The 24,688-nt window shown below is 47.1% G+C and overlaps 2 protein-coding genes across 4 annotated transcripts in view; both read right to left on the reverse strand.

The window, feature by feature from the left end:
- Positions 1 to 13,796, reverse strand: part of LOC114668944 (dynein axonemal heavy chain 12-like) — a 30,089-nt gene extending 16,293 nt beyond the window's left edge. For 2 of the 3 annotated variants that reach the window (XM_051921020.1, XM_028824977.2), the window contains exons 1-9: positions 13,639 to 13,796; positions 13,009 to 13,174; positions 10,114 to 10,166; positions 8,914 to 9,045; positions 7,169 to 7,327; positions 4,323 to 4,568; positions 3,697 to 3,868; positions 2,960 to 3,503; positions 823 to 976 (exon numbers count right to left, since the gene is read on the reverse strand). In XM_051921020.1, coding sequence (XP_051776980.1) covers positions 823 to 976; positions 2,960 to 3,503; positions 3,697 to 3,868; positions 4,323 to 4,568; positions 7,169 to 7,327; positions 8,914 to 9,045; positions 10,114 to 10,166; positions 13,009 to 13,136 — 1,588 coding nt within the window. In that variant the 5' untranslated portion in view covers positions 13,137 to 13,174; positions 13,639 to 13,796. The remainder of the gene's footprint in view (positions 1 to 822; positions 977 to 2,959; positions 3,504 to 3,696; positions 3,869 to 4,322; positions 4,569 to 7,168; positions 7,328 to 8,913; positions 9,046 to 10,113; positions 10,167 to 13,008; positions 13,175 to 13,638) is intronic. The other variant, XM_028824978.2, reaches the window with a different exon arrangement.
- Positions 13,797 to 18,038: 4,242 nt separating this feature from the next.
- The window catches only part of dnah12 (dynein, axonemal, heavy chain 12), a 182,417-nt gene continuing 175,767 nt past the window's right edge, over positions 18,039 to 24,688 (reverse strand). Inside the window, exons 74-75 of the mRNA XM_028824412.2 lie at positions 21,844 to 21,911; positions 18,039 to 18,374 (exon numbers count right to left, since the gene is read on the reverse strand). Coding sequence (XP_028680245.1) covers positions 18,184 to 18,374; positions 21,844 to 21,911 — 259 coding nt within the window. The 3' untranslated portion in view covers positions 18,039 to 18,183. The remainder of the gene's footprint in view (positions 18,375 to 21,843; positions 21,912 to 24,688) is intronic.

Below are 24,688 nucleotides of genomic sequence, written 5' to 3' on the forward strand. Positions count from 1 at the left end.
TTGTTCCTTACAGTGTCTGGTATAGTTTGTGCTCTTGTGAAGACAGTAGAGAACAGTGTTGGTTGCTTGTTCACTTTATTAGTATTATTAAAAAATATCTACAGGACGGTAGTGAGACCAGCTATGTTATATGGGCTGGAGATGGTGGCACTGACCAGAAAGCAGGAGACAGAGCTGGAGGTGGCAGAGTTAAAGATGCTAAGGTTTGCATTGGGTGTGACGAGGATGGACAGGATTAGAAATGAGGACATTAGAGGGTCATCTCAAGTGGGAGAATTAGGAGACAAAGTCAGAGAGGTGAGATTGCGTCTGTTTGGACGTGTGCAGAGGAGAGATGCTGGGTATAATGAGAGAAGGGTGCTAAGGATAGAGCTGCCAGGTTAGAGGAGAAGAGGAAGGCCTAAGAGAAGGTTTGTGGATGTGGTGAGAGGGGACATGCAGGTGATGGGTGTAATAGAACAAGATGATGAAGACAAAGATATGGAAGAAGATGATCCACTGTGGCAACCCCTAATGGGAGCAGCTGAAAGAAAAACAAGATTAAAAATATATGCATTTTATCATTTGGGATTCTGTGTGATTGGGATTATATTTATATTCAGGTGCTGGGGGGGGTGAAAAAATTAAAGTAGGGCTTAGGTTTTGGCCTAAATCCACGTGACCGCATTTACAAAGCGCAGTGGCACAGTCGCTACACACACCCCTTCACCTCCTCGTCGCCCCTTAAGTATCGGGGGTTCACCACCCACTTTCCCAACACACATTTTCCACTTTGTTCTACAGCATGTGCCACTCCAGATGTTCACGGCCTACAGGACTTACCCTGAATGTGGCAGATTTCCGGCCACTGCTTTTGCTCGACCAGAACGGCTTTGAGTTTGGAACAGAAGCGGACGTGATCCATGTAATCCAGCATGGTGCGCACAACCTTTCCGGAGAGGTGCTTCAGCCATGACAATGTGATCACCTCACAGAACTGGGATTAAGAAAGGGAAAAAAAATTGAATTGACAAAGGAATTTATCAGCGTGATCGACAGATACGTTTCATGCCTGCACGAGTGTGTGGTGGTCTTAGCCACTGATTTGGCCAGAATCAAAACAGACTTGTGTAAGAACGTAAGTTGTGACCTGTTAGAAGCTAGAAACTGACCCAGGGCCTCATGTGTTGACTAGGCCCGATAGCCAGAGTGTCATCTATTGGACTGTCTCTCTAGGGGGCGCACTCGAGCAGCTAAATGTTTAACAGCCGCTGACAATGAGGGGCACAAGAATGTGCAGCGGTGGTACTCACCAGTGCTACTGGTACTCCATTCTGCCCTCATGGATACCACTTTGCCCCACAACCAACCCGTATTTAGAATGGCAATCTGCAATTTCAAAGAGCTTTCACAATTCTCCTGCTCTACACAATAGACATCCGCACATAGTCGGGACCACCAAGGGGCCCCCAACACACTTCACTACATTTTCTGTATATCAGCACAAAATCTGAAATTGTGTCACCACTGGTGTACAGACGACTCCTTCAGCTCTGTTATTGCAGCCACTGGTGTCTGCTCTTGTGAAATGGCCTTTAAATGGTGACAGGAAAGCATTCAAGAAATACTCCGACCAAAAATGAAATATTTTTTCATGCTACTTTACCCCATGTTCTTTGTGGTGATGACTGAGAAAAATTTGCCATCTTATTTTTTTCGTGGAGAACAAAAATAAAAAAGGGTATTCTAAAATGGCAGTCTATGGAGACTTGTGCCAGACAACAGCAAACCACATCAAGGACATCCATGAAAAGGAAGATGTCAGATTTACATACAGTGGAACCTCGGGTCACAACCGTAATTCGTTCCAAAAGTCTGGTCGCAACCCAAAGTAATTTCCCCCATAGGATTGTATGTAAATACAATTAATCCATTCCGGACCGTAAGAGCTGTATGGAAATATATATACACTCGCTCGCTCTCTCTCTCGCTCGCTCTCTCTCCCTCGCGCTCTCTCTCTCTCCCTCGCTCGCTCGCGCTCTCTCTCTCTCCCTCGCTCGCTCGCTCGCTCTCTCTCTCGCGCTCTCTCTCTCGTGTTCTTGCGCTCTCTCTCTCTCTCCCTCGCTCGCTCGCTCGCTCTCTCTCTCGCGCTCTCTCTCTCGTGTTCTTGCGCTCTCTCTCTCTCTCCCTCGCTCGCGCTCTCTCTCTCCCTCGCTCGCTCGCGCTCTCTCTCTCTCTCTCTCGTGTTCTTGCGCTCTCTCTCTCTCTCGTGCTCTCTCTCGCTCGCTCATGCTCGTGCTCTCTCGCGCTCTCTCTCTCCCTCCCTCGCTTGCTCGCACTCTCTCTCGCTCTCTCTCGTGTTCTTGCACTCGCTCGCGCTCTCTCTCTCTCTCTCATGTTCTTGCTCTCTCTCTCTCTCTCTCTCTCGTGCTGTCTCTCTCTCTCTCTCTGCACAGGGAGAGACTGAGCACGTGTGGAAATCATCGGCGCATACAAACTGGAATGGAAACTGGCTTGTTCGTCACCCGAGTGTGTGGTCATGAACAGATGCAAACGTTTGGTGAACTTTTTGGTCGTAACCCGATTTGTACGTGTTCCGAGACGTTCGTGACCCGAGGTTCCACTGTATTTGGCTGACTGTGGTCTCCATGGCAACTTGTGACATTTGAGATATCATTTTATTTTTTCCCCCCAGTTGAAGGACAGGCAGGTGAAGGCTCGTCTGGTGTCAGTAGTGGGATTGAACTCACAACTACAGCACATTAATTGTGTCATATAATCCGCATGCCAAGTCATTCATTCATATGCTGACAAATTGTAAAACGCATGCATCTTTTTTTTTTGGTAAAATGTATTTTTCCCTGATCATCTTATGTTGATGCTACGCTACACAAGCAGCTGTGTCCCTTCCCACAAGTGAGCTCAGATCGCCATCGCTGCAGATATTCTTTCTGTTGTGCTTTATGAAAGTGACTCTTACCATATTGTCTTTGATGACTGCTGGTGACCATCCTTCATAGTCACTGGGAACGTGACAACTGTCGCCGTGAGGGCAGTCGAAGCAGCGGCAGACGTCGTAGCCGTAGCTGAGCAGCATTCGGAGGATCATCTCGTCCTTGAGCGCGTACTGCAGGGCGGACGGGAAGTGGGTGGTGTTGACTCTACAGAAGTAGTTGACGTTGGCCCCGTAGCGCAGCAGGAGGCTGATCAGCTCGTAGTTGCCGATGCGCAGCGCCACCTGCAGACAGTTTACGGGGTCCTGGTTTGGCAAAGCACCGGCCTCCAAAAGCAGTTTTGTGCAGGGGATGTCGTTATTGGACACTGCGAAGTAAAGGGCAGACCTCCGGTGGTCGTCGTAGCCCCTGCTCACCCGCCGGTCCAGCATGAGGTTGACGTCGTAGTCTGACTTGAGGAGGAGATCCAGACACTTGTAGTGACCACCGGCCGCGGCAGAGTGAAGGGGGCTCATTCCGCTGTCTTTGATTGCTGTTCGGTCCGTCGCTGGGATCAGCAGCTCGAGAGCCCTGAAGGAAAGAGACGATGCTTTTTATCATCGCCATTTAACTGCTCCGTTAGGACATTACCAAATGAGCCTTGAGAGGGGGCGTACAAAATCATCATATGCAGGTGGCCTCGGAGCATTCGAAAGCCAAAGACAGATGGCAGAGCCTGGGCAGGCGGCCACCGCTACGGGCCATAATAATAAAATTGGCTTACGTCAGATGCCCCCTGTAGGCACAGCGATGGATAGGAAGATGTCCAGAGTGCTTGGGCACGTTGGCATCCGCACCATACTCCAAGAGTAATGCAATGGTGTCAGGGTTTCCAGCGGCTGAAGCCTCAAACAGGACAGAGGCGTAGTCCCGGGCCTGAGAGTCAACGCTGGCACCTGTGAAGAGACGGCCATGTTTTAGTCCACAAGTGTGTGAAGAGAAGAGCAAGCCGCTTTAAGAGGACAGCCTGTTGCACCATACGGCATAGCACCATAGCACCTCAAATAAGCAGTGTGGGTGTGGAGCTGCCACTAGGGGGAGCTGTAAGAATTTGATTTATGCAGGCATTTCACTTGACAACTTGCAGTGACGAGCCCTATACACAAAAAATAAATAAATCTGACATGATCTTAAAAGCTTCATAATAAGGCAGGGGGTCCAGGTACTGATCTCATGCTGCTGCCATTTAAACCGAGTTTGTTACTATGGTGAAAACTGGTGCTGCCACCTTGTGTTGGCTTTCGGACATTACAGGTGACCCTTAATGAGTAATAAAAGGCAGCCATCTATGTTGCCACTTTCTACATACATTCCAATTTCCATTAACATTTCTGCTTTTTGTCCCGTTACCTTTCTCCAGCAGAACCCGCACAATGTCGGTGTGCCCATACTGCGCTGCCAGGGCTAGAGGGGTAAGCCCGTATGCACTCCGGGGGTCAGGATGGGATCCCGAATGGAGAAGGAGGCTCACCAGTTCCTTGTGGCCGAGCTGCGCTGCCTCGTGGAGAGCCGTGCGTCTGTTCACTCTGGGCCGGTTCACGTCCGCACCGAAGCGGATGAGCAGCGAGGCCAGGTCGGCAGAGCCCCTCTTTATAGCTGTGAGTCAAGAACAGGGGGACACCACATCAGTCCACGGCAGCAGCCGCACTTCTCTGTCTGTTAGACAACACGAGAGAGCCGAGTACAATAGAGACGGGCGATTCGCGGACTCTTTTTGGACGAGCCGTTTCAGTGAATCAGCGCAATAGATTTGTGAGCACGAACGGCTCAAAGCAGGGAGAGCAAAAGCGCGTGTGTGGGGCCATCTGCTTCTTCTCTTACTTACGGAGTAAGATCGCTGTCAAAAATAACTTGTAATAATTTAAGTCAAATTTACGATTCACAGGTGTCAATTCCGCCTGCGCTTATGAAAGTTATGCTTGATTCGTAATCGACGCGTGTAAAATGTAGTTAGTTAATTTATTTATATAGCGCCCTTCACAGACAAAAGGTCACAGAGCGCTGAACAGCAAATACAGTACAAATACAACAGTTAAAAACAAAACCATTAAAAACAATGAATAAACAAACTGGGACTATTCAGCACTGGTTTAAAAAGAAATGTTTTTAGTTGTTTTTTAAAAGAATTAAGAGACTCGACTCCACGCATAAATTTGACTTAAATTATTACAAGTTATTTTTGACAGTGATCTTACTCACAATGTTCCAGTGGGGGTACAGGGGTGGCACACGTTGCACTCGGGTCCCAATCCAGGTGGTTCGTAATCAGCGCATGCTCCCAACCTCCCTCCCCTCTCCGTACTTATTTAAATGTGTAAAGCGCCTGCGCAATTTCTGTCTTTCTGATTCGTGATCCCCGCTCACTTCACTTAATAATTCCTTGTAGTTTGGCCATCACTGACCAACGAGACCTCGGTCACTGAGCGTCGCCTCATTCATCGTACAAGTGCAACATAATAACAGCACATTTATATTAGAAGGTTTCGTTTGTTTTGTGCAAGTTGTTATTGCAATTATTTTAAACGGAATGCATACTGGTCATATATCGCGCTCATTGGTTGCTTGGTGCAGTTATTTTATGGTCTGTAAAGACGCGGGCCACGTGGAATGTTTTAGTTCTGTGGTCTACGCGGACAGTGGCATGAAATTGTTCCTCGATCCACATCGGAGTGGACCTCTGGACGCTCCTCTTCATCAGGCAGCGAACGACTCCACTGCAGACTTCTCAGGGTGAACGTCTTTGCTGCTGCAAAATTGCATCGTAAATCCTAAATCATCCGCTCATTCATTTTGTTATTTAGCCAGTGGCACCGTATATCACGAGACTAAGTGTATGCGTATTGATTGTTATGTGTTTACAAATGTGTCGTTATGAAGATTGTTAACAAGTATTGCTTCATGCAGGACAGTGAGGATTGCATACTGCACAATAATTTAATATTGTATAACATTTTTTAAATTGCAGCTTCCAGCTTTCCAGAGGAAACGAATGATGTGCAAGGACGACACTAAGAATGCATACAAGAGCCAAGTTAATGTTAATGGCAAAAGTCACGTAATGGTTTCCTTATTTTGAAGCGAAGACACTTGGATTTTTATAACACCCGACCCTTTTCCAGTAACAGCATTTGAAACCATTTTGGAAACCCTCGACAAACGCAGCCGCAATGCATTAAAAAGCGCAAACATGGAGCAAATCAGTTACAACCGCGTTTTGACTGTTTGCCCAAGACAAACGAAAGCAAATAAACTGAACAACAAGCTGGTGATATAAATAACAGCAAGTAATCATAAACGCAAGATGTCGCAATTGCGAAGCCAGAGTGTCACTGGCACAGCAGACAGGACCAGCAGGATGTCAGGTAGATTGGTAAAAGACCCCGATAAACACTCGGCGCTATAAACTTCGGGGCGCCAAAGCTGTTCTGCGCACGCGCAGCATACATTTATCCTAAACCAGTCAATAAATAAGTTACTTAAATAAATACATAAAATTATGTTAATTAAAACAGACCATACTAAAATTATTATTTGTCGTTTAAGTCATTGGTGCAAACGTATCCAATTAGCTCAATCCAATGCCTTTCCTATTTTATTCTCCGTTTTTTTTTGTCCAGTATTGTAATTGTCAGCCGAACAGGACTGGTATATGCAACCTTAGAAAAGAAAAAAAAAAACCTTGGCAGATGGTGAGTAATACCGTAAAAGTTTTATGTTCATTTCGACGTTTTGACTTTTAGACGTGTAAATATTTCCATGTGTAGCGTATTTAGACAAGTCAACAGAACGATTAACAGGAGAAAACGTGACAGAATTACGCTTTAGGCATGCGCAGTAGCCCTAAGCAACCCTGCTGGACGGAGAGCATGTCGCGATTGAACCCGAGTCTGCTAAATACATCTAGTACGGAGATGTGTATGCATTTGTACATTACTGAGCATTGAGCTTATGTTTGGAGTTAGTTAGTATATTTTTATATAGTGCCTTTCACAAGACATGCGCCAACTGTGTTGCAGCAGCAGGTCCAGATGTTTCCTCAAACCTGCAAGTCGGCCTGCACAGCTTCTACATCTCAGACTCCATAAGGTGACTTCAATCTGCTCAGACCAACCTGTGTGAACTTTAGAGAATTCATAAAACACCAGAGGGCAAAATAAACAGAAAAAGTCAAATGAGTGTCCGGCTTGCGCCATTACCTGCCACCAGCGGGGAGTCCCCGTCTTCATCGGGGGCGTCGGGGCTGCAGCCATTCAGCAGGAGGAAAGCGGCGTTCTCTGCGAGGCCCAGGCTCACCGACAGCTGCAGTGCCGTTTCTCCCTTCAGCGTCGTCCGCTCCAAAAGTGAAGGAGAGGAGGCTGAAACAAAGAAAAGGGTGGAAGCCCCTCGCCGTCAGGTGCAGTTTTAGGCTTCGTTTCCTAGCAGCGATGCTCCCGACTGCCATCCTGTTGGGGTCTTTGCTGGCTGACCTTGTAAAAGCAGAGGCGACTCCTTTCTGTGGGTCATCTGTTCCCACATTTCGCGCTGCATGTTTGTGTGTAGTGGTGGAGCTGCGGCCCCGCAAGAAGAAAATATGAGCAGATAGTTTAGGGGACGAGAGGAGACCAACCCAGTAATGAACTGGGTGAAAAAAACCAACAAAAGAACATAGAGTGGGACATCCCTTGCTACCTTCTGAGCCTGGAGCACAGTGACCCCCCCAAATCTCTCACCCCATCCATCATCTAAGCTGCTTAGTTCAGTTCAGGGCAGTGGCATAGCTAGGGGGGGGACATCTGCTCCTGGGCGCAGCATCAAGGGGGCGCCAAATTTCCCTTCCCCATTGCATTTTGGCAAACAGGACGGGGCACGAAATCTTCAGTTGTCCCCTGGCACTGAAAACCCTAGCTATACCTCTGGTTCAGGGTCACAGCACTGACCACTATGGCAGGGTCCAAGCCTAAATGGAGTGCCAGTCCATCACATGACTTCTTAATGTCAGCCAGTCTGTAGCAGGGCTACTTGAGAGGGACTTCAATCCCCAGCATGCCTTGGGATCAGCGCACCACTGGCACTGTGCATGGGCTGCTGGGTGGAGTCCTGCTATTTGATAAGATGCTAATTATTTTTTTTATTTTTAGATTCCAGTGTTGTGATCTTCAAGGACTTTTGTTCTTTTTGGGTTTGTGTGTGTTTTGTTCATCTTGTGCGCTGTGGGATTTGCATGTTGGAGTCGCTGTCACTCGGTGTGCCCACCTTCCACCACGGATCATCATAGGACATCAACATTATGCGGCTAGGACAAGGTTGGCATTTTTCTGGTGGGCTGTCCACTTGGGCGCCAACTTGACTCGGTAACAGGACGGAGTTTGTGTTTGTCGGCCATCTATTGTGTGTTGTTGCTGTCGGTGATTTGGGTGGGTTGTTGGGTACCATTCATGTGCTTTGTGTTTGTAATCCATTTACTTAAGTGAGGTGGGCCTCTGTGGGCCGGGTGTGCATGTCGGAGCAGGTTGGTGGTGTCCTGGCATGAGGTTTAGAGGTGCCAGTTAACCAAACACGCATGTTTACAGTACCCATACAGACATGAAGAGAACTCCACAGGGTGGGATTTGAACCCAGCACTCTAGAGCTTTATGCCACCCTGCCATCTTTTGCTGCAGTTTAGAGTGCATAACTGTTATAAATGTGTAAAAATAAAAAGACCCCATAAGTAACTGCTTCATCTGCCCAGCTTCAATTCAGATCCTCCCGTATGAGGATGGTGTTTTCTATGCCACGTGGGCACTGTGGTTCAGACCGGGCACATCGCCTGCTGCCCCCACTCTGCCTCCGTTGGGGCCACTGAAGTGGGCTCATCTCTAATCATAGAAGTGACACGGGTGCCTCGTGGAGGTACGAGGTGTGTGCGGGGCGAGTGAGGGGCACATCACAAAGTGGGATTATGGTGGCCAGCCCACCTTACCTTGCAGCGTGATTTCCAGAATGGATTTCTCCTTTTGTGCAGCCGCCTTGTGTAGAGGAAGCCAGCCGTCAGCGTCGGCCTCCCGAAAAGCGTAGCGGTGGACAGCCAGCTGCTGCAGCGTTTTCTCGTCGCCTGCAGGAAACAAGCAGAGTTGCTTCATTTAACCTCCAAAAGATGGAAAGCAAAGCTTCGGGCAGGTGGGAGTGTGGGGGTCTCGGCACACAGAAAGCACAGAATTGGGGGCTACGCCACCTCAAAATGGTTTGTTTTTGTAGTAACAGCAGAGAAAATTTTAAATTTCATTTTTTTTTTCTCCTAGACAACCAAGATAACGAAAGTCCCGATACAGTGGCCTTCAACGGGGGTCCGCACCGAACAACAGCCAACGGGATGGTATAATCCACAAATCAGGCAGGCCAGCTGACCTTCACCACACCAAAGAGCCTCAACGCCTGGGGATCTGTGCAGGGAGTGGATCTGAGGTGGGCCACTGCTACAAGTACTTGGGGGTCCACATCAGTCACAGGCTGGACTGGTCATGTAGCAGAGAGCAAGTAGAGAAGAAAGGGCAGAGCAGACTCTTATCTTAGGAGACTGCGCTCCATTAATGTGGGTAGTTACGTGTCCTACAACTTTGTGATGGCTGGAAACATCACTTCAAGGGAAGCCCACCAAATCAAAACAGCAGGGTCAGTTATAAAACCTAGTGTGGACCCCCTGGAGGTCGTAGCAAAGCAGAGAAAGAAGACAAAACTGAGTGTCATCACGAACAATGCTGCACATCCACCTCCATAACACCGAGGACTTTCAGCTAATAAATTATTCATCAGAAGTGTGACGCTACGGGGGAGATTCTGAATACCCTAACGGTATGACTGTCCATCCTTACACGGCTCTTGGATGACCAGAATGGGGTCACTCTGACATTTCGGAGCCTAAATGGGCGTGTCATGTGGATGCTCCTCCCAAAAGAGGGGTGATGCTTTATGCAAATCAAAAAAACGTGTGCCCACCCTCCTCACCCAAACTATTTCACCTCCCTCCCCTTCCACCGCTCTCCTCTGCAAATCTCCCCCCACCCCCATTATCGTGTTTTCCACCTGCAAATGGAGCCCCTCAAACCCCCCCCCCCCCCAGTAAATCTAAGAGCAAAACCCCAAAGTGAGCTGCAGTGCCCCCTGGCTGGCATTCTGGACTTACCTGCTGCGATGGCTGCAAAAATTTGCTCAGTTTCGGTGCTTCCTGCAAGGACCCTGAAAGCCAGAAGACATACACTGAGATAACAGGTACGACCAGCAAGAGCGGCATCAGCTTATTATGGTCTGTTCATGAAAAGTACACCCTGCTCAGCCATTAGGGGCCTGGTATCTGTTAATGAGTGGCACGGTGGAGAGTGTGGCCTGAGGGTCTGGGTTCACATCCCCGTCTGTGCCAAGTTTGCAGGTTTAAACCCGTGTCCTCCCACATGCCAAGGACATGCGTGTCGAGTTAACTGGCAGCTCCAAACTGGCCCTCTATGAGTTGCCTGCTGTGCCATATGATGGGCTGGCATCCCACCCAGGGTGGCCTATGGCTTTGTGTGTCATGCTGCTAGGAGAGGCCAAGTGACCCTGGATTGAATTAAAGGTGGAGGAATGGACATCATCTTCTCCATGTCAAGGTATTATGGGATGTAGAGTTGCGGATTTAAAGGAAAAAAATTGAAAATATATCTCTCTATTCTATAAAAAAAATCCTACGACGAGATGAAAAAATCTCTTGGCATTTGTCTCGTCTCAAGTCCCACCGTCCTCTCAACCATTTATGGTTAACGGCCCACGCCAACGGTCCTCTCACCTGCCATTCGTGTGAATGCTTTTGTCATCACAGTTCCTGCGCTCTCAGCTATTATAAATTTTTACGTTTTCCTCACTTTAAGTACCCAATAAAAGAAGACGTATTATGTCCAAATCTTATTGAAGAATTTTATCCTGAAGGGTTATCAACAGAAGAAATGAGTACACGGGCAATCCTAGCAGCGAGAAACGATGAAGTCAAACGAATTAACGTGAAAATTGTCAATCAGTTACACGGCAAATTGGTTAAATGCGTATCGATAGACTCTGCTGAAACAGTTGATGGTGAAGGTGAGGAAGATGAAAACATCAACTTACAATATCACGAAGAATATCTACAACCGTTAACACCTTCCAGTCTTCCACCGCACGAATTACTGTTGAAAGAAGGATGTATCGTAATGTTATTGTGTAATTTATGTCTGAGTGATGGGCTATGCAATGGGACAAGATTAGTCGTATTCAAAATTAGTCGAACAATTCTGACATGTAACAGGCGACAAGAAAGGTAGTGTAGTACATCTTCACTAATGATATTAGACACCAAAGGAGATCTCGATATGCCATTCATATTAAAACGTTTACAGTTTCTCGTTAAAATAGTTTTTACTATGACAATTAACAAATCACAGGGACAAATGTTTGAAAAAGTCGGTTTATTTATTAGAGAGAAAGAAACGAAATTCACTCACGGGCAGTTAAACGTTGTGTTGTCACGATGTAAGTCCAAACACGAAATCAAAATTCAATGCGATACTGACGAAAAGTTAATTCAGAAAATGAAGTTTTACAGAAAAAGTTTAAAAAGTTTTTGTGTGTTAATTTCAAAGCCATACAGAATGAAATTGTATTACGCAAAGAAAAACGCAAACATAATTCACTTTCAATTTATCACGTTTTAGTATTTTTAAATATGGTTAAATACTTGCTGTAATGTAAAATAGTTAGTTCTATTACGCATATGTAACAATTCCCATGGAAATAGCAATCTGTTTAAATTGTACATCCACATCCCCATACGAGAGCGGCAGAACCACAAAGTGGCTAGCGGGTAGCGCCCACACGGGGGTTGGCAAGCGAAGCGAGTAGGGGGCAGAGCCCCCTAGTTCAATTAAACATCAAATGACTGCCTTGTGTATCCCGTCCATTAATTAGAAATCAAGTGAATTGAAAATGAGACTAAATTCCACCTTGGGACTCAGGGAGCAGCCACTGCTGGGTTTTCAGTCCACCACTTTCCCACGGCACCTTCCATCACTTAGTTCTGTTGGTGTGGTCAGAAGATGAAGAATTCCAATTTAAAGATTTACAATTATGAAAGTGGATATACTGTAGTAGAAAACATAGCAGTCTTGTAAAAAAGCAAACTGGCTTAAACTTCTTATTTATCCATCTCTCCATCCATTCTGTTTAGTCCCACCATCTAAAGAGGGTTTCAAATTGCCCAGTGGTGACCCGGAATCCCATTTGGTTCTTGTCTTGCAGTCAGGGTGGCATCCCACTCAATTGGAGCTGCACTGGAAAAGTCAGGGAATGGGTGGATGGATGGAAAGATCGATGATCAAGTTAACCAGCAGGTGGCAGCACCGCAGCAGAGCCACAATACTGACTAAGCGGCCGGGGCCTAAAATGGCCTCCTTGCAGAGCCCCCTAGTGGACTCATTGAAGCACTTTGGGATGGCGTCCACCACGACGTTATTTCTGTATTTGTGGGTTTGTGTCAGACTGCTGGAGATTCCTTTGTCAGACACCTGACCATTGTTCCAGGGGTCTTACAGTAAGTGAATGTGTGCCAGTGCCAGAGGATGGCCATTAAGGGGTCAGACAACCATGGTGGGGCAGTAGTAGCTCCCAGTGTGAAGCTTGCATGTTCTACCCGTGTTCATGTGAGTTTCCTCCCGCCGCCCAAAGACATGCTGGTCAGGTGGACTGGTGATGCTGAATCAGCCCCTGGTATGTCCCCATGTTTGGGGACCCTGCCTTGCCACCCAATGCTTGCTAGGAATGACACCAGCTTTCCTGAGGATAAGCAGGTTTGAAGATGGATAATAAATAATAATAATACATTTTATTTATATAGCGCCTTTCAAATGCTCAAGGCACTTGGGTATACAATATATAGCATTGTACAAACCAGATAAATAAATAAAGAAGATTAAGACAGTGAATTCAGAGAAAAAAATGGATGGATGGATGAACAGCCACATTGTGCCCCGCTGGTCACCCTTGACATGACAGGTGACAGAATTTGCCTGCTTACCTTTCACTCTGAGGATCAACGGCTGCCGGCCAGTGGGCCGCCTTGTAAAGCTCCTGCAGGCTCTGCTCAATGACAGACTGGGTGCTGACGTCCATATCCCAGTCTCCATCTTCTGGGGGAGCGTCCATCACCACTTGGCCTTCATCTCTGGGTAGTCATTCAGCCACTGTGGAAAGAAGAGGAGGGAGAAGGAGAAGAAATGTGGTAGACAGCAGGTCCCATTGTGTTGGTGGAGACCCCAGAGGTGGGTGGCACGGTTTACCTGTTCAGCACCAGCATGCCCATCATGGTGAGCTCATCATTGGCACAGTTTCACTCTATCTGGAGTGGTGCCATTATAAAGGTGTCACTATGGCTGTGGAGGACTTGCTCACCCTTGGCAGCCCCCTCAGAACCACTGCCCCTCAATCAGGCCAGGATTCACTCCCCCAGCCCGATAAGCAGACCCCTGGAAGTCCACACTCGTTGCAGTCAGGGGTTGCCCCTCTAAAATCACTGAGTCCTTTACATGCAGGTGTCCACACAAAGCTATAAAAGAAGTGAAGCCCACCACGGGCCTCATCTGACAGTGCCAGTGGAGGGCATTGAGCAGCATGCACAGCGCCAGGTCCCCCAGTCGTGGTCACTCACCTGTCTGGCTCTCCAGATGTTTCTAAATGCGTTCTTGTAGCTCTCCAGCCGGACGGTCCTGCGTTTGTTTGTCTGCCTGAGTCTGTGTGGAGTCGGGGGTCTCTGGCACTCGCCTCGCAGTCTTTGGCTTGCTCTCTGCTGCCATGTGAAGTCTGTGCTAAAAATACCCCGTCATGAGATGCCACTCCGGGGCTCAGACTGTTGACACGCACCGTGCAGCCATTGGGCCTCTGAGCTGTCACCCTGGCCAAGGGACCTGAAGTCACAGGCATGTGCCCAGTCGATGGCGCAATGGCCTTCCATCCTATTGGGGTCACAGAGTATGAAAAGAATTGATCAACTCAATGCTCTGGGGGTCTGTCTCACTGCCTTCTGATGGTGCCCGCTGTTAACGGCGCTATATAAAATAAAGTCTGATGGGAATTGAATGCAGTTAGCATCTATCGATATTTTATTTGCAGATTAGGTGGCCTCGTGATGCTTAATGGGTCTGTGTGTGTGTGTTCACCCAGTGATGGGCTGGCGCCATGCCCAGAGTTTGTTCCTGCTTTGTGCCCAGTACTTGCTGGGGTGGGCTCCGGATTCCCTGTGGTCCTGCTCAGCATAAGCGGGTTTGAAAATGCAGTAGATGGATAGATGCTCTTTTATTTCATTAGTTTTACCTGCAATGCCATCAGGTGGCAAACCGGAATGGGAGAGTCGGGCACACTGCCAGTCCAAGCGCAACCCAGAGCAAGTGGCCTGCCTGCAACAACATGAGCTGCATTGGCAGCGAGCAGTAAAACAGATCAGGTTTGTTGGTTCTGTGCCAGGATGGATACCACTGAGGTCAGTGTGATCGGTGGCAGTGCCAGAGAGCAGGAGTGGATGTGTAATATGCTGAAAATACAGAGTACCACACAGTGCCAGGAAGATGCTTTTAGCCTAGTGGACTAATAGGAAATTACCTCGAGGTCCGGAATTGCTTAGTGGTCATCTGTGGTGGGTACCAACACACATCACACCTGCCAGTGGAAGATTTTCAGCTAGGAAGGTGATGCATTGGTGGCAGAAGTGGGATTCCACAAGTCACTAGATGCTGATGTGATCTTAGTGGGAATTCTAGGAAGTATCTCACCTTCATCCATCCGCTTCCTAACCAACTCCAGCCAGTTCAGACTGTGAGGGATCCAAAGCCTACCCTACAAAAATCACTGAGCCCTCTGGATTTCAGTGGTGAGATTTTGGTAAAGGAGCAAAACCCACAGAGGACATCGTCAGAATAGTGTTAGTGTTTTATGCAGCCCGGCATTTGGCTGCCATTTGTAGCCTGACACAGGACTGTGCTGCAATGAATAAATGGCCCTTTAGCGCCGCCTACAGGAATGAATTAAGGAAAGTATTTCCCAGCAGCCCCGCATGGGATGATTTTTTTTTGCTTTGTGTCCCTATGGGCCTGCAGTGAAGTTATTCACCGTTTCCCAGTGCCCACTACAGGACTCCATAGAATAATTTAATTGCTTTGTACTGCCCCCTGCTGGACCACTCTGAATAGCCCCCAGGTGCCACCTAAGGGATTGTATTGAATGAATAAGTTGCTGTCTAGTGCCCCCTTCAGGACTCATTAAATAAATGAATTTCTCCCTGGTGCCCCCTTCTGGGTTGCATTGAATGAATACGTTGCTCCCTAATGCTCTTACAGGACTGAGTTGCTCTGTACTGCCACCTACTGGACCTTATTCTATAGTTCCCTAGTTCCCCCTTCAGGACTCATTGAATACATGACTTGCTCCTTAGTGACCCCTACTGGACCGAAGTGAATTGTTCTCTAATACCCTTTCAGGATTCATTGAAAATCAGATGTTCTAATGAGTGGCTCACTAGCGCCCCTTACTGGACCTCACTAAGTTGCTCCTCAGCACCCCCTACTGGACCTCAGTAATTGCTCCCCAGTGCCCCCCTCCCACTGGACCTCACTATATTACTCCCAGCACTCCCTACTGGACCTCAGTAACTGCTCCCCAGCACCCCCCACTGGACCTCACTAAGTTGCTCCTCATCACCCCCCACTGGACCTCAGTAATTGCTCCCCAGTGCCCCCCTACTGGACCCCAGTAATTGCTCCTCAGTGCCCCCCTCCCACTGGACCTCACCAGGTTGCTCCCCAACACTCCCTAGTGGATCTCAGAAACTGCTCCCCAGCACCCCCTGCTGGACCTCACTAAGTTGCTCCTCAGCACCCCCCACTGGACCTAAGTAATTGCTCCCCAGTGCCCCCCTCCCACTGGACCTTACCAGGTTGCTCCCCAGCAACCCCTACTGGACCTCAGTAATTGCTTCCCAGTGCCCCCCTCCCACTGGACCTCACCAGATTTCTCCCCAGTGCCCCCCCCCATACTGGACCTCACTAAGTTGCTCCCCAGCACCCCCTACTGGACCTCAGTAATTGCTCCCCAGTGCCCCCCTCCCACTGGACCTCACCAGGTTTCTCGCCAGTGCCCCCCCCCCATACTGGACCTCACTAAGTTGCTCCCCAGCACCCCCTACTGGACCTCACTAGGTTGCTCCCCAGCACCCCCTACTGGACCTCAGTAACTGCTCCCCAGTGCCCCCCTCCCACTGGACCTCACTAGGTTGCTCCCCAGTGCCCCCCCCCCCCACTTACCTGTTCAGTGCGCTCGTCTCTTTCCATTCCCACATCTCTGCCGAGTCTCCAGCACGTCTTGCGGTTTCAAGTCAGGGTGGGGAGATGGCACAAGTCTGCTGGACGGTGTCAGACATGGGCGTCTGAGGATCACTTTCCAGGCCAGGATAAGGAATGCAATAACCACCTGGGACAAAAGGGGGCGCCAAAGCTAACAATACCAGCTCTTTAATACTCCGTAGCTCTGAGAAGCTGCCCAAGAAAGGCACCCAGCCACGCCCCCACTCAATTAAGCCACGCCTCTTCCAGTAGGGAAGCTATAAATCCGAGGGCTCCTGGAAGATGGCGTAATACATCTTACATGAGCGAGCCTTCATAGTCAGACCTGCTTGACAGACTTGAGAATTTAGAGAAGCCCCCGAGGCTTTAAAAGCAGATTTTGCTCATTTTTGTTCCGTTTTCTTGGGCATTAGCTGTAACCGGGATAACCAGGTTGGCACCTCAACTTTTCTTTGGCTCTCCACTCCCACAACAGTGAACGCTCCTTCTGTTTATTGTTTGTGTGCGACTTTTTCTGTTGTTTCATTTTCTCAAGCAAGTTTTAGAAGATGTGGCACACGGCTCTGAGGAGCAGGGTCCATGGCTGTGTGGGCTAAGAACATCCCAGAGGAGCAGCTCACACTTCCCATACTTGACAGCTCTTCTTCCCATCTGCTCTCCTGAATCCGTAAATCAAACCAAAAAATAAAAAATCGTGAGTGCGCTCCCATCGACTCTCTCGTAAACTGAGACGGTCATCAAAACCACTTCCAGTTGAGCGATATTTCTCAAATCTCATATCTGATTGATGATATCGATACACAATCATTTATTTTGATTTATAATCAAACTTTATATTAAAATGATATTTTAGCATTTAGGGAGGCCGAAAACGGTGGTGGGATTTTTTTTTATGATTACATACGCGTTATGTAGATTACGTGCAAAGTAAAAAGAGTTATAGACACCTAAAAACATAGAAAAAGTGTTTGTATTATATAATATTTGTTACAATAAATTGCTATAGGTAAAACGGCACTAAGCTACAGTTAATTATGATAATGATGGCAGAAATAAAAAAAATATCGTAAAATTAAATGTATTACCAGGAACACGATGGGGACGTAGCAGCTTATTGTTCCCATTACACCTTTATATTCAATGTTTACATGTTATTGTTAAACTGATGATGCATAAATTAAAATAAAATTAATAATAGTTATTGAAACAATATGCATTACATCGAATACAGTTTTTAATATCGTGTACACATATGATAAAAAAATTTGGTTGGTTGTTTAAATAAAATGCTACTTCCCGTTGAGTAATTTTTCTCAAATGTCATATCTGTTTGCTATTTATCATTTTAAATATCTACACAAAATTTGAATCATTTATCTGTAATTCTAACCATAGTTTACTTGAAAACTCACGAAAGTCTTCAAATAGAGAACCGGAAGTGGCTCAGAAGTTGATGGGATTTCTTATTTTTGATATAAAACATGTACAAAATCTCATTGGCCGATGTCGGAGCGTTTGAGTTATCGTGTTTACAGACAGACAGACAGAATTAATTTCAAAAATGGTATTTTCAGACTCAGGAAGGTCTAAAAACGTCAAGATTCACCAAAATCTCGAGGTCGAATTTCTCCGCGACTCCTATACGGTCTCCAGACTGGGCATACGAGAAAGTAACAAAAAAAGACAACAGGAAGCCGCAACTTCATGGAAAAAAAAAAAACGTTTAATGTAAGCGAAGACTCACAATAAATAACAAGAGTGTCTGAGCTGCACGCTGACCACGCGTACACAGGACAGGACGGACACTTGAAGAACGGCGGTCTCTGCCCGTATGCCCGTCCGGCAGGTGTCAGGGGGTGGGGCTAGTCGTCGAGCTGGCAGAGCAGGGCCACACCCCTCTTGATCCAGTGCTGCACCGGCCGGTCACTCGGGAGCAGGATGGCGATGACGAAGTTGGTGGAGTGGCCAGTGGTGGACAGGGTCCCTCGACGCTCACTCGTTTTGTACAGGGGGCACACGTAGGAGGTCTTATTCTTTTTAGCGTCCCTCTTTTCTGTTAAAAGGGACAATAAAACTCAATAAGATCAAAGGGCTTTACTTGTGACAGCCACCAAGTGACTCTGTCAGACAGAAATGATTCTAGCAGACCGTTCAGTCCAAAGTGACTTACAAATCACATACAGTTCCATGTTTTCAGGTTTGCCCCGAGTTTGGGGTCACCCAACAAGACGACCTGATCTGGTGGTCTTGTGTGTTACAGTCCCGAGCCTGAGCCTCTGTGCCTCACCTGGTCCAACCTAAACTTCAGATCTCTTAAAGGGGGGGCAGTGATGGCGGCTATCCTGCTTCACCTGCCTGCTCTCCAAGGCTGAAATCCAACTAAGCTTGGCAGGAAAATGCCACATGGGGACGTTTGGCACGTTGGTCAGACACACAGCTAAAGGCTGATTTATACTTTGGGGTCGAGCCTGCACCATTGGCAGCAGTTTATATTTCAGCGTCACGCAGATGCAGGACTGACTGCTAGTTGCAGGTGCGACCCAACAATCCATTTCCTATTCCCGTTCTCTGGGCAAGAAATCCTGGTGATCGTAAAGGAGTGAAACTCCTTAAATTGAGAACAGCAAATAATCTGCCTTGAATCTGCCAGAGACCACGGTATGTTAGTCCGGTGAACGTAATGAGGCACACGCAGGGGAGTGGTCCGCGCTACCCCCTACACCTGCGAGAGATGGACGGACGTCTTCTTAATCTCTTTGACAGGTCTTTCCTCAATTTGCTTGTCATGTCCCGATTTGGACAAAGCCTGCGCAGAAAAGGTGAGTAATTTCCGACATCGTTTTACGATATTTTCTTACGACGTGTTTTTACGACTTCAACACGTATAGCATGCCTTACTTCTCTATTGTATGTCGAAAGAGTGAATCTAGAACTAATCGAATATTTTTGCTATTTAAAAGGCAAACGTGTCATTAAAGACACAACCCGAACAGTCGGCACACAAATTAAAAGACGCGGAGTGCCAGTCGTGTGACTTCATTCTCGTCATCTGCCGAGAGCAGAGATCAACGGTCTCATGCAGGGAGGAAGACACACAAACCAAACTACTGCTTTAGTGCCGCAAAACAATTTCCAAAATGTTACCTCACGTACAAAAAAACTTTCATGAACAGAATTACAATTACGTTATTAAGATAACTCATTTTACGTTAACTTTAAAACCATATCTCGTGCATGCGTTGTCCAAATCGGGCAGCTGCCGTAAAACAGAGTAGCGGAAATGACGTATTTTCACGCATATAAGGTTTCCGGTCCAAACTGGGTGGTGACACCGCTCCATGTATACTTCAGAGTAGCAGAAGGCAAACGGAAACGCGTTTCAACACATACCATACTGTACATACTCGCGTATAAGTCGGGTCTTGAAACCTGAAGAATCGATCAGAAAATCAGACCCCGACTTGTACGAGGGGGGACCCAAAAATAACCGGAAATATTTTTAAAACGTGTTAAATTTAATTTTCTGTACAAACTACAATTAGTCTCCTTCAAAGTACTCTCCATTGGCGGAAATACACTTATTTAACCGTTTGTTCCATTGTTCGAAACATTTTTTAAATTCGTCTGAAGTAATGCCCATTAATGCTCTGGTCGTTTCTTGTTTTACTCTTCGACGTCAGCAAAACGCCTTCTTTTCAAGTCTTTTTTCATCCGAGGGAACAAAAAGAAATCACACGGAGCTAAATCCGGTGAGTAGGGTGGGTGGCTCAGGGTTGTCATACAGTTTCAATAACAATAGTTTCTGCAACACTTTTTTCAAGAAGAAAACAAAATTTCACTGCCACGCGTTGCTCACGATAATCGTCCATCGCAAAAAAACGACACTTGCACAAAACTACTTTTACAAAAAAATTCACTGAACACAAGCACAACCTTCCAGACTGATGGCACTTGGCAGACTGACTTGTGAGGAGTGTAACTAGATCGCCCTAGCGGCCCAACCACGTACTACAGGTACCAACCTAACAACAACAAAATTCCGGTTATTTTTGGGTCCCCCCTTGTACGCCCGTTCAAAAATGTGACAATTACATTGTTTTTTTACATCTTCTTGCCTCCTCCAATCTCACACCAGTTTCTCAGACACATCAACTTTTGTTGCAGCAACGCAGTTACCAATTTCTTTTGCCACTTCAACGACGTTTAATTTAAAACCAACTTCATATCTTCTTCTGATTGAACGTTCCATCGCAGATAAGGGATGCTCTTACGATAAAGGTGTATGAGGGGGTGAGATACAAAAAGCACAAATCAGTGCAAATGTCGCTACAGAATAGTTCAGGTATCACCGTGTGGTCACGTAGGCACAATACATAGAAACCAAAAGGCCGTGTGCTCCGTGGCGACTCTCTCAGGTGGGCGTTAGCATATCATAATCTCTTGGACCAATAGCGGGAGTTTTCCGTATTCGACCGACATTATAAAACACTGGAAATTATACTGTAAAATCAAGTCCCGACTTATCCGCGGGAGAACTTAAACGCAGGTATATATGGTAGTCACTAAGTGTAGGGGTCCACGTTGGGTCCGTGTCGATGTGACGTGCAGTGGAGGTGCGTGTCAGGCTATGGTGCAGGTTCAGTGCAGAAGTATAAATCAGCCTTAAGAATGCCACTATGGTCAACTCTGTGAGTTGGGGGACTTCAACCCAACTGTACGTCTCAGGAGAGACCCGAACATAGCCGTCCAGCGGTGGTCTCCATCCAACCTGACAGAACTTGAGAAGATCTGCAGAGAAGAATGGCAGGAAATCCCCAAGTCCAGGTGTGTCAAGTCAAGCTTGTCACATCAGGCTGTCATCGCCGCCAAAGGGGCTTCAACTAAGTGCCGAGTAAAGGGTCTGAATTCCTGTGCCAATGTTGTATTTCGTTTTTTTTATTTTTAAAAAGTTTGTTCTAAAATGCTGTTTTCGCTTTGTCATTCGGGGGTATCGAGTGCTGCTTGTTGAAGGGAAACATTGAATTGAAATGATTTCAGCATAAAGCAGCATAACACAACGTGAAAAGAGTGAAGGGGTCTGAAGACTTTCTGAATGCCCAATACTGGTACAGGATTTTACACTCTAGTCCCCAGATGTGACAGCTTTCCAGTATATGTCACTGCTCTAGTGCCACTGCTGCTGTGACCAGAGTCCTGGCAGCCTGATAGGGTGCCCATGAGACTGGATTCACGTACTGCAGGCTGGCAGCGTGGTGGCATCAGCATTTGCTTTCCTTATCTGGTTCAGTGAGAAGTTACATATTAATCTTTCTAGTTAGCCAATAAAAGGTGTCATTTAGCTTAACTTATCAATACATCCACAATGGCTAACCCGGTATACAACACACTTATCTGGTTCAGAATGCTGCTGCATTGCCAGGTGAAGCCACCGAGGGGCACCATTTAGTGACATGAATCTGCTTTTTGCAAATCATTCAATCCACTCGAGAGGAGTTCAGACAAATGTATGAGGATTTACTTACTTGGCTTGATCCAGATGATTGGCACTGCATCAAAGAGCACTTTAGGAAACTGCTCCCCCAGAAATCCGCTGTGAATCAGGACAAAAAAAAAAAAGAGAAAAAGGTAAAGAGACATCAGCTGTGTGTTAACCAAGTGGTATGCGCTTGAACCCCACGTAGAGTAGCCGTGTTTACGTGAAGCGTGTGAGTGCAGCTCAGAAATAGAAAGGACCTCGTGGAGTCGTCTAGAATTACACACAGACGGACACATTCTGTGCCAAGATGAGCTGTAAATACAAATTCTAAGCTGACGGCGGCTGCTGCTGCCACTCGTATTGGGCACATCAACCTGCACTCATCCATCCATCAGTCTTCTACACTGCCAGTCTGTTCCAAGGCACCGACACTCTCTAAGAAAGAGTCCAAGATTGAACTTGAGGGGGGGGGGGGTCTGGGGGTTTGCAGCAGAACTAACCGCTATGTCAACATGACTTTTATAAACTCATTGACCTGATGAGCCTCAGCTCATTTGTGCCCCCTGCAGGACATGTTCCCGAACTGCTCCATGTGTTCCTCAAGCACAGGCTGATGGCCAGGAAAATCCAAGTGCAGCAGGTGGCGGCGAGCGCGTCACAGCAGACAGTGTTGCCAGCTCACAAAGAGCTTGTGTGTTCTCCCAGTGTTTGTGTGGGACCCTTAACACCATTGGGCTGCCCGCAGGCTCTGCCCAATGTGATTAAAAGTGCAACACACTAAAACAAATGCTTTTGGATATTTTTGGATATGCGCTGCTCAAAACAATGAAGGGGACACTTAATCCTCACGGTCAACACCAAGTCAATGAAGCTTCAGGATCATCAGTCTGTCCAGTTAGGAAGCACAAGCGACTGTGAATCAGCGTCACCTACTCTGGTGCAAATGACAGTGACAACTGGAGCACTGAAGAGGACACAGCATGACATTCCCCCAATAAAAGGGAATGGTGGGCACAGGCAGCTGCTCTCTCCTTATCCTTCCTGACTGGTTCTTCTCTGTTTTGCTAGTGTCCTTGTCACTATGAGGTGGCACTGGTCGTCCAGCTCCTCCAGGATGGTCCATCCATACATGCAAGAGGTTTCCTCTCAGCACAGACATTTCTAAAGTTCACAGCAAACTAGTGCTGCCACCTCACAAAGAGCTGGTATGTTCTCCCAGTGTGTGTGGGTGGGTTTCCTTTTGGGACCCTCAACACCTTCAACTGCCCAAAGGCACATCGCTCGACTCAATGTTATTAAAAGTGTTAACGCACTAAAACCCCATCCTTTTCAGAGGCTGCTTCCCCTCAGCGTCTCTCATCTTGCATTTATATTTGATGTTCTTTATGTCCTTTTTTTTTTTACGTTAAACCGTATTATCTAAGTGTTCGCCCGGTTCTGGAACTTTGGTTTTTGCTGCCTAAATAGAATCTGTTAAATTCTTGCAGTTTTAGTGTCCTCTTCAAATTTCACAATTTTACTACAGACACTGACTTCTGCAGTTAACATAAATCAAAAAAAAAAGTAAGGGTCCCAGAACAGGCCCCAGAGGGGCTCCACTGAAGATCTCACTCCATGTGACGCATTCTCCTCTGATCTGCACTCTCTTAGGCAGAGCCATCCATCGCCAGGAGAGCTAGCCAATCATCTGTGCGCCTCATCACGTGGTCCGAAACCCCACACGAGTTTTTGACTTAAGTTATGGCCCACCCAAGAGACCACAGAACGATGTCAGAGAAAGAGATTCCATTCTATCTGGACACTGGAGAACGCAACTCACGCGGAATCTAAAAGCCCCCCAGGACAACATCCTGTTCCGACATTGCCGCTAATCTTCAGTAAGACTAAATATGCACATCCAGACTTTGCTATCTCGTTATATTTTCTATTTTATTTTCTTCTATTATATGAGGGGGAGTCAAGCTAAAGTTAGAAAATTGGATTTATTGGAAAATGGAACAAACCTTCACAAGACTGATGATGTCATTCATTTCTCAATGGAGTCTCCACCCTTCTCAATGCACTGGTGCCACCCGCCTGGCAATGCCAGCAGAATAAAAGATTTTGTCTTGTCCTCGCTACCACACGTGCCCCCGAGTTATTGTTGAACACTACATGCTGAGGAGTACCACAGTCACTGGTGCAAGTTACTGTGACTCGCTGGAGACCACTGTGAAACCTGCTATTCGATCCAAGCGGTGGGGACTGCTGTCTCAAGTGGTCCTTTTGCTGCCCACACACTGCTAAGAACATCAAGGCTCGTCTGGAGTAACTTAAGTTTGAGGTATTGCCACATCCTCCTTATTCACCAGACTTGGCACAGTGTGTGATTTCCACCTTTTTTGGACCGCTAAAAAAACATCTGGGTGGTCATTGATTCAAGACAGATGACAATGTGAAGAAAGCGGTGCACAAGTGGTGGCGAGGACAAGATAAAACCTTTTATTCTGCTAAATCCAGGTGGTTGACGCATTGAGACGGGTGGAGACTCCATTGAGAAATGACATCAGTTTGGTGAAGGTTCGTTCTGTTTTCAAACAAATCCCATTTTCTAGCTTTAGCTTGACTTCCCCTCATAATAAATACCAGTGGGCAACCTGAGCTCAGAAGAAGCACAATGTATGCACAAACTCATTGGGAAAGCCTGAGTGCTCCTTCACGGGGCCAAAACTGGGCACACTGGACGCTGTCGGGGATAGGGGGGCAGAGGAAGGCAGCAAAATTGGATGCCATCATGAAAAAAATCCTCCCTATCTCCTCCAGGAGGCGCTCTCGTGGCGCACTTAAAGCCTCAGGCTCATTCCACTACGGGGTGCTAAGAAGTGCATCTGGGGGTCTTTTCTGCCCACTGC

Source organism: Erpetoichthys calabaricus, chromosome 18, assembly GCF_900747795.2.
Source record: "Erpetoichthys calabaricus chromosome 18, fErpCal1.3, whole genome shotgun sequence".
Lineage (NCBI taxonomy): Eukaryota > Metazoa > Chordata > Cladistia > Polypteriformes > Polypteridae > Erpetoichthys > Erpetoichthys calabaricus.